Genomic DNA, 13,983 nt, shown 5'->3' with positions numbered 1-13,983 from the left:
TCTATACAGAAACCTGCAAAGAAATGGCCATAACTGCATAGCGCCCCTTTAATGGATTAGTCGTTTGGTCTATAAAATGTCCCAAAATGGTGAAAAATGTCATTGAGTGTTTCCCAAAAGCCCAACATGACGTCCTCAAAGGTCTTGTTTTGTCCACAACTAAAAGATATTCAGTTTACTGTCACCGAGGAGAGAAGAAACTAGAACATATTTCACATTTAAGAAGCTGGTATTAGATTATGTTTGACTTTTTTCCTCAAAGAATTACTTAAGCAGATAATCGATTATCAAAATAGATGGCAAAAATCAGTGTGGTAGTTGATAATATCTTTTTGTTGCTCCAATAGGTAATGCAAGGACAAATATTCTCCATGAGGATGTTGCCTAAAAGAGTTATGGCAGTATTGCTGTAAGCGGTTGCACTGGTGGCCATTCTTAAGACTGCGAGATGGACACTTTTTTCAGAGGATTTCTGGGTGAAGATGCATTTGAGGAAGCAGCTGCGTGCAAGAGGAGAAAACAAACTAACCTCTAACAGAGCCTCTTTGTTTCTCTCAGCCATCTCACATGTCTCCTTCCGCCCCAACAAATAGTTCTGCAGCAGACGGAGCGGGAGAGATAGACAGACCACTGGTTAGCATTAGACCAAAACAACCCATCTGCATCATTTAATTAAACAGTCGCCTTTTGGGAACCCCCCCCCCCCCCCCCCCCCCCCCCCCCCCATGTGTTCATGTGTTAATGTGTATGTGCAGGGATCTACCTGGGGGTTTTTGAAGACAGCATACTTCTCGATGCGTTCAGTGAACATCAGGAGATTCTGGCTGTCTCTGGTCCAGTTCAGCAGGTTCTCCACCAGGTTCTCATGATCCTCGAAGATCCGCTCTGGACAGAAGGAATGAGATATTTTAGTTGATGTTCTGTTAATTCCGGTCAACGCAGGAAAGTCCTCACGAATTACAAAATTCAGCCTGTTATTTTCAACAAGAAAAACATAAAAGGAGAAAACGTAATGTATAATCACACAATCAATATAAAGATTTTGGCACAAAACACAAAGCTCTGTAATCCACAAATATGACTTTTGGCCTTTTCGGATTTACTGTAAGAACATTTGCCTGACCTTTTAATGTGTGTAGACCTGCAGGCTTCTGTCTCTCTAAATCTTAAGTTTTCAAAAGAGGAAAGAAGGGAATGTGGTCAGTATTCTCAACTATAAAGCTTCTTTTAATTTCCTTTTTTTTAAATAACAACCGCGATTTCTAGCAAAACCTCAAAGTTCTTGAACCCAGAAACATGGAAATCTCCTGGAGATATTATTGTTTATGTTGGGACCATCAGTTAGACACGTTTGATTCCCCCCCCCCCCCCCACTGTCTTTTTGGGCAAAAATTACAGTAGCATGAATACCATTAGCAATTTCTAGAGAGACAAAAACACACCCACAGTTCACAGAATTCATCCAAAAGTGCATTTTGGAATGTGAAAACTGGAAAGTAAAGGAGTGTTACTGCGAGGACAGTTCCCCAATATAACAACCCTGCTCCTCACAGCTCTACAGAGGAGATATGGCTCGTGGCAATCGGCTGCCCTCTTTTTAAAACATGTGTTGCCCCAGCTGCTTTTCATGATGTTCTCTGAGGATAGAAATGGACAAAACCACGTCAGCTGTGACCCACATTGGATTCTGGACAACTGCGTTGACCTCACTAACAAAATGTGAGTTGTTTTTTTAAATTTCTGGCCAGATGTGTTCAGTCAGTAGAATGTGGTTTCTCTGTGACAGATTCTGCACTATTGACAGCTCGACATACTGTACCTCAGCAATTATACATCATCCATCCCATCCATTTCGACCGCTTATCCGGTGGTCGGGTGCGGGCGAATTATACAGTGTTTACTAATAATCCAAAGTTGCATGTAAGTTTGACAGTGTATGTTAAGCGTGATTGGTGGTGTGTAGGGGTGTGACGAGACGCTTACTCCCACGAGACGAGACACAATCACGAGATTGGGTTCACGAGAACGAGACGAGACGAGATTTTTAAAAATTTTAAAGAAATCCTCGATGAAAATATGAATGGAAAATAGTTTTTTATCAACTGAAAATCACAAAATGCAAAACAAATTAGGTGCATTTTGAATAATATTAATGATGAAGTTATTTAACTTTTTTTTTTATATTTTAATGAATTATATGCAGTAAAGGACGTGCAAAAACTGCAAAATGTTTGTATAAACTCTACCAACCGGCTTCTGCCCTGTACAATTTCACACGAGAAATCTAACTCAACAAATGATTAAAAGTGGCAGGGGGATCTTCAATAGTAATTTCAAGCTCCATCACACTGACATCACATCGCCTCACGAGACAACTTTCACCTCAAAGAGAAATCTCGTCACGTTTCAATCGCGAGATCTCGTAAAACGAGATCTCGTCACAACCTAGTGGCTGTGCAGAGGCCTCACACAGAGCTTTTGCCGTAGCCTTTGTAATTGGCCTGAAGTTTATACTTATGCGTTGGTGTGTGTGCGTGTGTCTGTGTGTGTGTGTGTGGTGGTAGAGCGGTGAGTGAGAGAGTGAGTTATGAGAGGTCATGACTTAACAGACATCTGGGTTATTTGTGTATGAACATATAAAGTAATAGTATAGCAGATGAGAGGCACTAAGTAGAATTATTACCATAAACAGCTTCATTAAATTGTTTGTAAATGAAGCAAATGTCTAAGATTTTTGCAATAGTGCAATGTGTGTAGTTCCCTAATAAACTTATGCCAATTACAGAAGTTATCATTTACCACACATGTTTATGATATCAGTCCTGAGGCCGAGACATTAACATGCTCAATAACTCAGTAATCATAAGCAATGAGCACCTTAATCCTACATGATTAATTGGTGTCGTTAGTTTGGAAATCAATGTGAATTAATACATTATAATAGAAATGTCCAGTGCTTAGCATAAATGAATACACCGATGCTAAAGTGACTAAAAAGTGGAAGAAAAATATCTTTTAGAAATGCTCTTAATGCCTTGATTAAAAACATTTGGAAAAATTAAACTCTTAAGGCACCAATTTTTTTTGTGGATGAATAAAGTTCCTTTGGCCTTTAAAATAGCCCCCCCCCCCCCCCCCCATCATCACATACCCTCACCATACCTAGAGATGGGCATGGTTTTATAGTAGCCTATTAGCTGGTGTTTGATTTGCATTGAGAGATGTATTATGGAAAGTTCCCCATGCCGATCTCTAGGTAGGTGAAGGGTACGTGATGAGTGGAGCTATTTTACTTTCAAGGTCAAAAGACTTGATCAGGATGCAGAGTATCCTGGATTTATGAATAAACTGGCCTTTAAAAATAAAAATGTGCCTGCTCTATAGGAATTTAACACAGGGGTGTGTACCTATACCCCCTGTATTTTAAGGAAGAACATGTTTTATTCACCGTACATTATTCATTCACAAAGAAAAGTGGGTCCTTAAGTTTGGATATTTCCATATTTTTAATTAAGGCATCATTTATTTTTGATTCTCTTTTTAGTCAACTTAGCGTGGGTGTATTCACTGTGCTAACCACTATATACCAACACTATTACTATTCTAACAGGAAATACTGCTGCTTCTCTACACTACTTTCATACTACTATGATAATGTAATACATTCTTCTTATGATCATAATTGTCTTTGCCACTCTGTTATTTCCTGTAGGGTAGCAGTAAAGGTCAGAGGTTAGGATCTGACAGGAAGTCGTGTTTTGCTAAAGGGCACCCAGCAGGGTGCTGTGGTGCTGGTGTGTGTGTGTGTGTGTGTGTGTGTGTGTGTGTGTGTGTGTGTGTGTGTGCAGGGGGTTCTGTTAAAGGGTTATTCCTTTAAAAAAGGGAGGCCAATTTAAATCATCCTAGGCCAAATCCGTCCCCCATGTGGAGTAGATTTGTTTATAACAGAGAGTTTGAGGTTTGGCTGAACGTGGTGGGACAGCTACCCCTTTACTTCTCAATCTCTCTTTCATAACGATGTGACTGGCTGTTCAGCAGAAGCCCTGAAGATGTAGGTTAGATCCACGCATCAGGGCTCGGACCTACATAAAGACTGTGTGTGTGTGTGTGTGTGTCAGTGTGTGTGTGTGTTTGTCAAAGAGTGTTAAGTGAAGTGAAGCTGTAGTACAGGGTGTGCGCGACAAATACATCACGACCCCCAAGGGAGGTATTGTGTGGTGTGGTGTGTGTGTGTGTGGGTGGTGGTGCTGTGTGTGGTGTGTGTGTGTGTGTGTGTTGTGTGTGTGTGTGGGGTGTGTGTGTGGGTTGTGTTGGTGTGTGTGTTTGGTGTGGTGTGTGTGTGTGTGTGTGTGTTGTGTGTGTGTGTTGTTGTGTGTGGTGTGTGTGTGTGTCATGTGTGTGTGTGTGTTGTTTTGTCTGTGTCTGTGTGGTGTCTGGTCTGTGTCGGTTTGGTGTGGTGTGTGTGTGTGTGTGTCTGTGTGTCTGTGTGGGTGTGTCTTGGTGTGTGTGGGTGTGGTGGGGGTCGTGTGGTGTGTGTTTGTGTCTGTGTCTGTGTCTGTGTGTGTGTGTTGTGTGTGTGTGTGTCGGTGTCTGTGTGTGTGTGTTGTGTGTGGTGTCTGTGTGTGTGTGTGTGTCTGTGTGTGTGGGGTGGTGGTGTGTGTGTGTGTCGGTGTGTGTGTGTGTGTGTCTGTGTGTGGTGTGGGTGGGTGTGTGTGTGTGTGTGTGTGTGTGTGTCGTGTGTGTGGTGTGTGTGTGTCTGGGTCTGTGTCTGTGTGTGTGGTGTGTGTGTGTGTGTGTGGCTGTGGTCTGTGTGTGTGTCTGTGTGTTGTGTGGTGTGTGTGTGTCTGTGTGTGTGTGTGTGTGTGTGTGTTGTGTTTGTATGATCACATTTCTGGCTGAGATCCGTGCGTCTGGAGTCACTGCCGGGTTCAAGTACGACAGATGAGCTCAACGCACACACGGGAGATGTATCTTGACCAGGTTGTATCATCAGGCTGCACCACTCAGCAGCCTGTACGGTCTTACTGTGGCTGGTCTTGTGGCTGTAAGTAAATCAAACACACTGGAGCTGCGAGGTACTAAACAACATGAGGAAAAAACTGTGACGCTCAAAAAAATCTAATTTCAAATCATTCATCCACACGTAAAATAATGCTAGTACTGCAGTTATCAAATGCAAAATGACTTTGTGATGCTAATAAGTGCAGACAACAGAAAGTGTTCCCCCCCACCAGGCTCACCCCCTTTCTGTCAAAGTCCAAACCCCGGAGAACAACACACCCACTACCTACACAATCAGTGGATAACATCATAATCAGTGATAAAAAATAAGACCAAAAACATAGAGGAGAAACATGTGGCTCTACAGCTAGTTAAGCTGTTAGAAATTACTTAAGGCAAGGGCAGTGATAGGAGAAGGAGCGCAATTTTAATCCCGTCTCATTCGTGATCAGCAAACAAACAAATATTACCACACCGAATGTTTAAAACAGGCATGACGATTTGGCAACCGCGGGGTTGACACACGTTGAGCTCGGACTCGTACACGGCGGTTGAGGACTCGCGGGGGGTCAGAAGACATTTCATTGGTTCTTTTCAAGCAGACAGCGATGCAGTGATGGGTGGGCGTTTTTACAGGATACAGCAGCACAGATGACGGATCTTTTTCACACTTTTAAGAGTAACATGCACCAGTCTTACACATGAACCCTAACCCTAAACATGACAAAACGAATGACACCTCACTTACTAAAGAAGCATTATGTCATGAATTTCTTGAGCTGTTTATAAAGTGTCATGTCACTCTTTATAAATGTAAAGGACTGTCCTAATAGTGCTTTCTAGTCTTAATGACTACTCAAAGCGCTTTCACATAGACCGGAACCATTCACCATTCAACACAGTGTCTTGCCCAAGGACACTTCGACATGGGACTCGAACCAAGCAACCTTCTGATGTGCAGGCAACCGTCCACCATCGACCACAGCCACCCCTAGAGACACCTTCAAGCAAAGTGTAACCATTTAGTGTGTGGGACCAGAAGCTGTGGATCAAATGACCTTTGTATTGTGTCATGTAATCCCGTGTGGGATGGGCCACTTAGTGGTAAATAAAACATCATTCAATTATTCACATGCTGTCGGGTGTGAAGACCCACTTCAAACATATATTGAAAAAATGCATATTAGAAACAGTTAGTAGCCCTGCTTTAAAGAGTATTGTTCAAAACATCTTCAGCAACGTCAAACCATAAAGAATCCACACTGACGCCACGGCAGCCTTCTGTGCCAACCCTTTCTGAAGCTAATCCGTTGTTACCATCTGAAACATGTTCTTGTTTTACAGTTGTCATCACTAACTCCGGGCAGGGATATAAAGCTTCATCCTGTACTAGTTGGTGGGCAGTAAAAAAAAAAATAATGCATAGCTCTTGCTAATAAAAAATTGTGGATGAAAGTATGCTGCAAATGCTTCTCTGAGATTAAGCCGCCAGTCTCAATGGGTACATGTAGGACAAAGAAGCAGTGTGTGTGTATGTGTGTGTGTGTGTGTGTGTGTGCGTGCGTGCGTGCATGCGTGTGGTGGTGTGTGTGTGTGCGTGCGTGTGTGTGCTCACCCATCTGCAGCTCGTTGATGGTTTCAACCAGAGACCAGTCTGGACTGTAACCACAGTGAGATTTCCAACAAACTGTCCAAAACCTGAACAACAGGAGACAGTGTGAGCAAAACTAGTACTATTAACGATGCTAGGACTACTAACGATGCTAGTTATTAACGTGCTAGTACTATTAACGATGCTTTACTACTAACGATGTCTAGTACTCTAACGATGCTAGTACGATTAACGATGCTAGTACTATAACGATGTATACAGCTAATTCGATGCTAGTACTATTACGATGTAGTCTCTAACTACAGTTCTCGTGCTGTTGTACTTCTGCTATATGAAACTGCAAATGTGACTTCTATCGATATTACTTTAGCGTTGTTTACCGAGACCCGGTGCATCAGAGTTACTAGACGGTATGGCCACGCAGATTCGGTCGGTACCGTGATGACTGTGCTGCGTCAGACAAGGTCACTTTACAAGATGCTAATAATTAATACACGGCTTGGTTGAATACGTGATTCTGACTGGGTCAATACTGCATGTGGTCTGATAAGTCTGCTTAACAGACCGTTGCCATGCATGGCAAAACGTGGGCAGAGAGGAAAACATCCTGTCCCCCAATCCAGGCATGGCAGCAGATCTGGTGAGCGCAGTTCGCGGATGTATTGTACGGTCTATGATCGAACGCTGTAATTCATCGTAGAGGCTATAGTTACATGGTACCATGTGTTTCCATGGTGTGTTGCAGCGCCGGGCAAGAGGAAAACGAGGAGATGAGGACAGAAACATCCCAAATGAATCTTCCCAAAGAAGTCCATTCCAAAAGTGACAGTTAATGTGAATTATAAACACTGAGTAGGCTAGTCTTGTGTCTGTTTTTGTGTGTTTGGCCCCGGGATGCGTTCCATTGTCTTAGCGCGTTGTTTTTAACCGTTCGTAAATGTTTACGGTTTGAATAAAAAATCATAAAAACATACGTAAGCTCGGAGTTTACGTCGCTGGATGCGAGTGTTCCAGTGTCGAGACGTAACGGGCTGTTTCTTTAGCAAAATCAATACGGCGTTTTCAAATCAATACGATCCTTTTTAAATCATATTTTGTAGCTGTGTAATAAGTGGGAGAGTATAAAGCGAGCCGGTCATTAAGCAGTATTACCCTCAGGGTGATTCAAGACCTCTCGTGACAACGCAAAGATCCTCTTGACGAGGACTTTAGGGCATCAGTGCAGCTCGTAACCCCTGGTATGCTAATGACTTCTTCAGTTCTATTGTATTAATAATACAAATAAATAATACAGTATAATGCACTCAAAGTGTTTTTGCCGCTGGCAGTCTACTACAGATACTCGAGCTAAAGCCGTGAAGCGTTAACACAAACGGAGAACGCGTCTAATCCACAACGTGCTACTATGAATTTCTGAAACTGACACAGTTGCTGTCACTACATCACTGTAACTGCAGCCCAACAGTACACATGGTAACGTGAGACGGTCGTACCTGACCGTTGTCTCTCGTCCACACATCATGTTTGAGCTCTGTCTGACAAATGAACGCGTATCACCAACTATGGAGGGAAAAAAGAAAAAAGAGAAGAGTATTATTTACATCTTTGTTGTTAATTTCTTGACTCTGGTTGTTAAATTCTTGCTTTTTCTGTGTGTGTATCTCTGACAATAATCCAGTTCTGCATGCAAGACAATTGCATTTTGTTGTTTTCTCATGACATTAAATAGAGCTATGTGTGGATAAAATGCATCACATCTCAACAAGCCTGCGATATTTAAACTAAATCACTTTGACTAATTCAGAGAGAAACCAAATCCAGATTGTCGATGATGAACATGCATTCGCCATTGCCGTGGCAGCGAGCTGTGCTCAAAATAGCTTTAAGAAGTTAGTAATCTAATATAAGTAATATATATAGTGTAACTATGATGATTTAGGTGCCACCGTTGCTGTCGCCTGGTCTGCAACCTGCTACACCTTACTACGCTTACAGTGCCCTGCTACACCCTGTAATGAGGTTTTAGTAATTATCTCTTAAAGATATGATGCTTATGTGCGTGTTTGTGTGTGAGAGTCAGGGTGAGTACAGGAAGATTGAGCAGATACAGACAACAAGACTTAACAGACACAGGTAGCTGGGGTGTACAATCTCTGTGTGAAATAAATCCAGGTTGTAATCCCCTCTCTCTCTCTCTCTCTCTTCTGGGATTATTTGCGTTGGTCATTATGCTGAGTGTGTGTGTGTGCGACCCCAGCTGTTATTGACCAGAGCTTGTATGTGTAGTAACATGACCTGACCCAGAAAACTGAGTCTGCTGGACACGTGCCCGATCTAGGCAGGCACATGCACACAGATACATAAAATACACACACAAAATCACACAACGCATTTCCTGTAGCAACTTTCTTTCTCCTGTGTGTTACCACAACCAGACTCACCTTTTAACCTGGGCCCCTTGATCTTCTCAGGGCGACTCGGATGTTCTCTGCCTTCAGTTGGCAGGCTGCTCTCCTGAACACACACACACACACACACACACACATACAGAAATATACAACACATTATACAACAGCAAAAGCGAGACTCAACAGCACTCGCACCCGTATTAAGGACACACATGCACCACTCTTACCCACCTGATTCCTCCAACAGGAAGTCATTGTTATTTAGTTGAAAAACCAGCACTTCGGTGTCGATCCTAGAAAACAACTACAAAATGTGATATTTAAAAAAGTTCAGAAATCTGTTTTAATCGGCAGAACTTGGACAAAGTATGAGTATATCCCAGGCTTGTCAAACCGATTGTGCACATGCACCCGCCTCATTAGGCTCTTCCAGGGAAATGGTAAGTAATCACTACAAGTAAAGGAGGAAGAGTTAAATTAATCTGATGTGAAAGCAGAGATTATCCCCCAAAAACAGCAGCACAGGGTTAGTCCCAAAGAGACAGAGGTGCACTGCCATGGAGCCAGAAGTACGAGGATCATCAGCATGTCTGCTTCTCTCCTCTTCATACGTCCTCTCATCCATTACTGTGACGGAGCGGAGTGTGATTAGATTAATGCTCGGACGCTACATGATGGTAGATAGTCATTGTTCTTCTGAAGGATTCTCCAAATATCCCAAACACACAAATACAGACACTCCAACTGGGGTATTGCGGTGTTTCTCTCTGCCACAGCAGCGACAAACGCGCCGGATGGAGAAGTGAGAAAGTGGAGGAAAAAAAAGTCCAGGCTGTTTTCATCTGAAGCTCGAGACGCTCCGATCTGCATCCCAGCTTTGGGTTTGGTCGCACAAACAGCCGGCTCGTCAACCTTCAGCAGAGCGATGGAGCCAAGACCATAGCTGTGAGGGGAAATAAAGGAGGCGGAGGAGAAGGATGGATGGTGGACGGAGGAGCAGCAGTGTGTTAGCCAGACAGCCTTAAATCCAGCAGAGCAGCGCTAACACAAGTCTGGAAGCGAAAACAGGAGAAGCAACAAATAGAAACTCTAGTAGAAAAGCGAAAACGAGGAGACCGTGAAAGTAGAAATACTGACTGACTCGGCATCTGAACGGCTGTTTACACCGACTGAGCTGCAGGTGACAATCCAGTTATCCTCTGATGCTGATGCAGACCTGCTGATCGCCTGGTTGGGATGCAGTGATGACTGTTACCTAGACTATCCTACAGGAAATCAAAGTGAGAGATGCTCCTGTCACATCCTCCCTGGCCGGAGGAGACAGGGGGAATGGAGGAGGAGAGAGGGACGTAAAGATGGACGGTGGTTGGGTGGGGGGAGGGGCGTTTTTTTTTTTTTTTGCTGTGCCAACTTCCACGCAGAGGCACTGATCTCTTATCTCAAGCGTTCTAATGCCCCCTCCTCGCAGGTTCTCCATCCAAAGCAACACAGCGTCTCGTCTTCCACTCCTCTCCTTGGTGTGTTTTCCCCTGTCTCACTTCTCGACTATCGTCACGTACTCTCTCTTGGTTTGAAGTCAGTTTTAAGGGGATCTTTCCAGCCACTTCACATGAGGTTGATCGTCTGTGTATGCCGCCCCTCACAGAGGTGCTCACTTTAGCCAGTCAGCTTAAACACACAACACACACCACACACAACACACACAAACAACACACACACACACACACACACGAGGATCCATAGTGAACAAGCGAAGAGGCAGAATAGAAGAAGATGATGGGGGTACGGGGAAGAGGAGATTAGCAGCCAATCTCTTAACGGCACCCCCAAAAACCCCAGGAGTACACACACACCACACACACACACACACCGCGCACACACAAACACGGACACACGCGCAAGCACGCGTGCAAATCCACCAGCATAAGCTCCAACCGCTTCAAATGACGCCTTAGTTGTGTTTGGGTTAATGCTTCAGGTTTCCATTTAATCAGAAAAGTAATCAGACATACTGGACGATGAGTGAATGAAATCTGTGATGGTGTTTAAGTTTGTCAGTTGTCAGCAGATACCTATGAAATTAATAATTATAATGATCATTGAACAGGCACAACACTGTTTTTAATGTGGAAGAAACACAGTTCAGTTGGTTAGGTGTGATAGTATTTAAAAAGAAAATTAAAAATATTTAAAATAGCAAAAAATTGTGTGAAAATATATGTGCCTATAGAATCTATCAGCAATGTCAGCATGTAACATATCAGGACATGTATGTTTTACTGCATTATATGGAGGACATTAAAAGACAATAAATAAAGCAGGTTGGTAATGACAGGTTAGATTGTAATTTAATGCTATATCTTCACAAAATATCTAAACACAAATATCATAATTGTCAGTTAGCATTAGCAGCTATCAAGTGCTTACATAAGACCTTTTTGAACTTAAATACAAGAAATAATATATGGGACAAAATGAAGATGAAGGGATTAAAGTACCAGTATATGTATAACACATCCTCTGTTGTTTTGAACATTAAACTAAAAAGGTGATAATAATTGCTAAAATTTCTTAAAGTGTAGTTTTATTGACGTGAATGAGACGGTCGTTAAACACTACGTATTGCAGAAACATGCTTAATGATAACTGACGCTACATTACCGAGGTCAGATTAGCACACCGTTCCTGAAGCAGCTGGCTGAGGACTGTCAGCCATCATCATCATCATCATCATAACATCATCATTGCCCCCATCATTTGCTCATCATCATCACACTGGCGAAGGTTGCAGTTTGATTCCCCATATTAACCCCTGGTTGTCTTCCCGGACCAGGACTTGCCTCCAGGTTTTTTGTTTTACTTTTCCAATGTTTTTGCTGCTTTTCTGATTTATTTCTCACTTTTTCAGCTTTTGGGCGCTCTTTTTAAAAACCCTGGCCAATTTAATAACAGGGTTTTACACTTATCTTGGAATTCATGGTCAACAAACCTCATTCACATCAAATCTATGTATGTTTTTTTTAGTCAAAAAAGCAGGAATAGGAAGTATTTTGACTAATAGTTAAGATCAGAGGTTGAGTGGATCAACGATGGGTAGATGTCAAAGTTAGTCCAGATACTGGTTAAAACCATTAAAAAAAAGAATTCAATGCCATAAGATAAATAAAAACACCCAAAAAATCAATGAAGGTAATCATTAATTTACCTGAAGATGTTGTATGGAATTACCATGTTATTTTGGGCAATTTGGTTGAAAGAATCCCATTTTGAATAAAACCCTAGAAACGGGTCAGTTTGACCCGAGGACGACACCAGGGTAAAGGGATGGAAGAACATTTTTACTCATAATTAAAAGGTAAAGTCCAAAGAGAAAATAAAAAGATAAACATTTTTTTAATAATGTTACTTACTATAGGAATAACAGGCAATAAACTAAACTTAAAAAACAAAAATGGTGCAATGTTGTGGCGGCTGAAAACATGTGAAGTGAATCATGCACATGTTAAAAAAGTTTATAAAATATATATTCACTCCTCATTGTTCAGCACCCTCTTCACTTTAATCCAAAACCATAAAATATGTCATGCACCCATTAATGGTTGTAATTAAAGTATAGTAAGGGGATGTAGGGAGATAATAATTAATTGGTCAATTTAAGGCGTTTTAACCCATTTAAAAAATCCTCTATTAAAAAAAAACAATTAAAGCCCATTACTTTAGATAATCAATGTGTTCATCGTTAAGCCCAAATCTGTCTTTGACGGGCATGGTTTGGATTTCATTAAGGACATAAAAACGCTCTTTCTGCGAGACAAAACCATCCTTATCAGCGGTCTTCTTGCTTTGCGCCTATACTGTCGTCACCATCATTTCAGCTTGCAGTCTTATGCATTTTTGACCACTTCACACGATATCACCGTCGACCTAAATATAGAGACATTAAAATTAGCTTTTGTCGCAGGAAGATCCTCAGCTCTTCTTTGAGATATAAGGAGTGGGTCCCTCCTGAGCCGCGTAGGCTCAAACAGAGCGGACTTAGACCTTATAGAGAGGCAGCAGAGTGGGCCAGCAGTCTGTGTGGTGGTGTGTGTGTGTGTGTGTGTGTGTGTGTGTGTGTGGTGTGATTGAGAAAGTGTGTGGGTGGACTGCCGTTATGCTGAGGCAGGTACACTGGAAACAGACGAGAGAGTATGCTGGTTCATATACTACACAACACACACCACACCCACAACACACACCACACACACCACCAACACACACACACACACACACACACACACACACACACACACACCACACACTCTATGGCATTCTACACATGCAGAACTTAGAGTTGGACAATATTATAGATTATAATTTTAGATTTGTGATATGACACAAATTTAGTCTTTTCTTGCTTTAGGGGTTTTCTACAGGAAATGTTGTGAGAATGTTGAGCTGTTTTTATTTTACATTACATTTAGCATTAAATCACATATCTACCTATCAACAAACTATTGTTTAAATTCTTGTAAACATAAACTAAACACCTACAATATATCGATCATAGAGGTATCGACCTCGAGATGTAGACATCGATGTTTTGTATCGACATCGATTGTCGATGTTGTATCGACATCGATGTATTTGTAGCAACACTCGATGCTATTGTATCGACAACATTTCGCGATGTATTTGGGTCAATAATACGAGATATTGATGTTTTCCGTATCACCTGCTCTACAGTACAGCATTTACAACAACACACACACACCATCTGCGCTCTGGAAGCTGAGTGCATGAATGATGAATCTACACCCTAGTCCCTAATCACGCTGAGGAATTAGACGGGCCCCGTAGCTTGCATCTGCCATCTGGGAAAACAATTAAATTGAAATCACGTTTCTCGCATTAATCCAAGGAATCAGTGAAGCCGAATTACTGTGGACGTAAAACACTGAAGACGACGAAGATGGTACTTGA

At 42.1% G+C, this 13,983-nt stretch overlaps 1 protein-coding gene across 1 annotated transcript in view; it reads right to left on the bottom strand.

Annotated features, from left to right (window-relative positions):
- The window catches only part of raph1a (Ras association (RalGDS/AF-6) and pleckstrin homology domains 1a), a gene marked incomplete in the record, with an annotated part of 104,946 nt that overhangs the window by 8,128 nt on the left and 82,835 nt on the right, over window positions 1-13,983 (bottom strand). Inside the window, 2 exon segments of the mRNA XM_032515390.1 lie at window positions 530-595; window positions 764-885. Coding sequence (XP_032371281.1) covers window positions 530-595; window positions 764-885 — 188 coding nt within the window.

The sequence above is a fragment of the Etheostoma spectabile genome, chromosome 5 (assembly GCF_008692095.1).
Source record: "Etheostoma spectabile isolate EspeVRDwgs_2016 chromosome 5, UIUC_Espe_1.0, whole genome shotgun sequence".
Lineage (NCBI taxonomy): Eukaryota > Metazoa > Chordata > Actinopteri > Perciformes > Percidae > Etheostoma > Etheostoma spectabile.
This window is presented reverse-complemented; position numbering and strand designations above follow the sequence as displayed.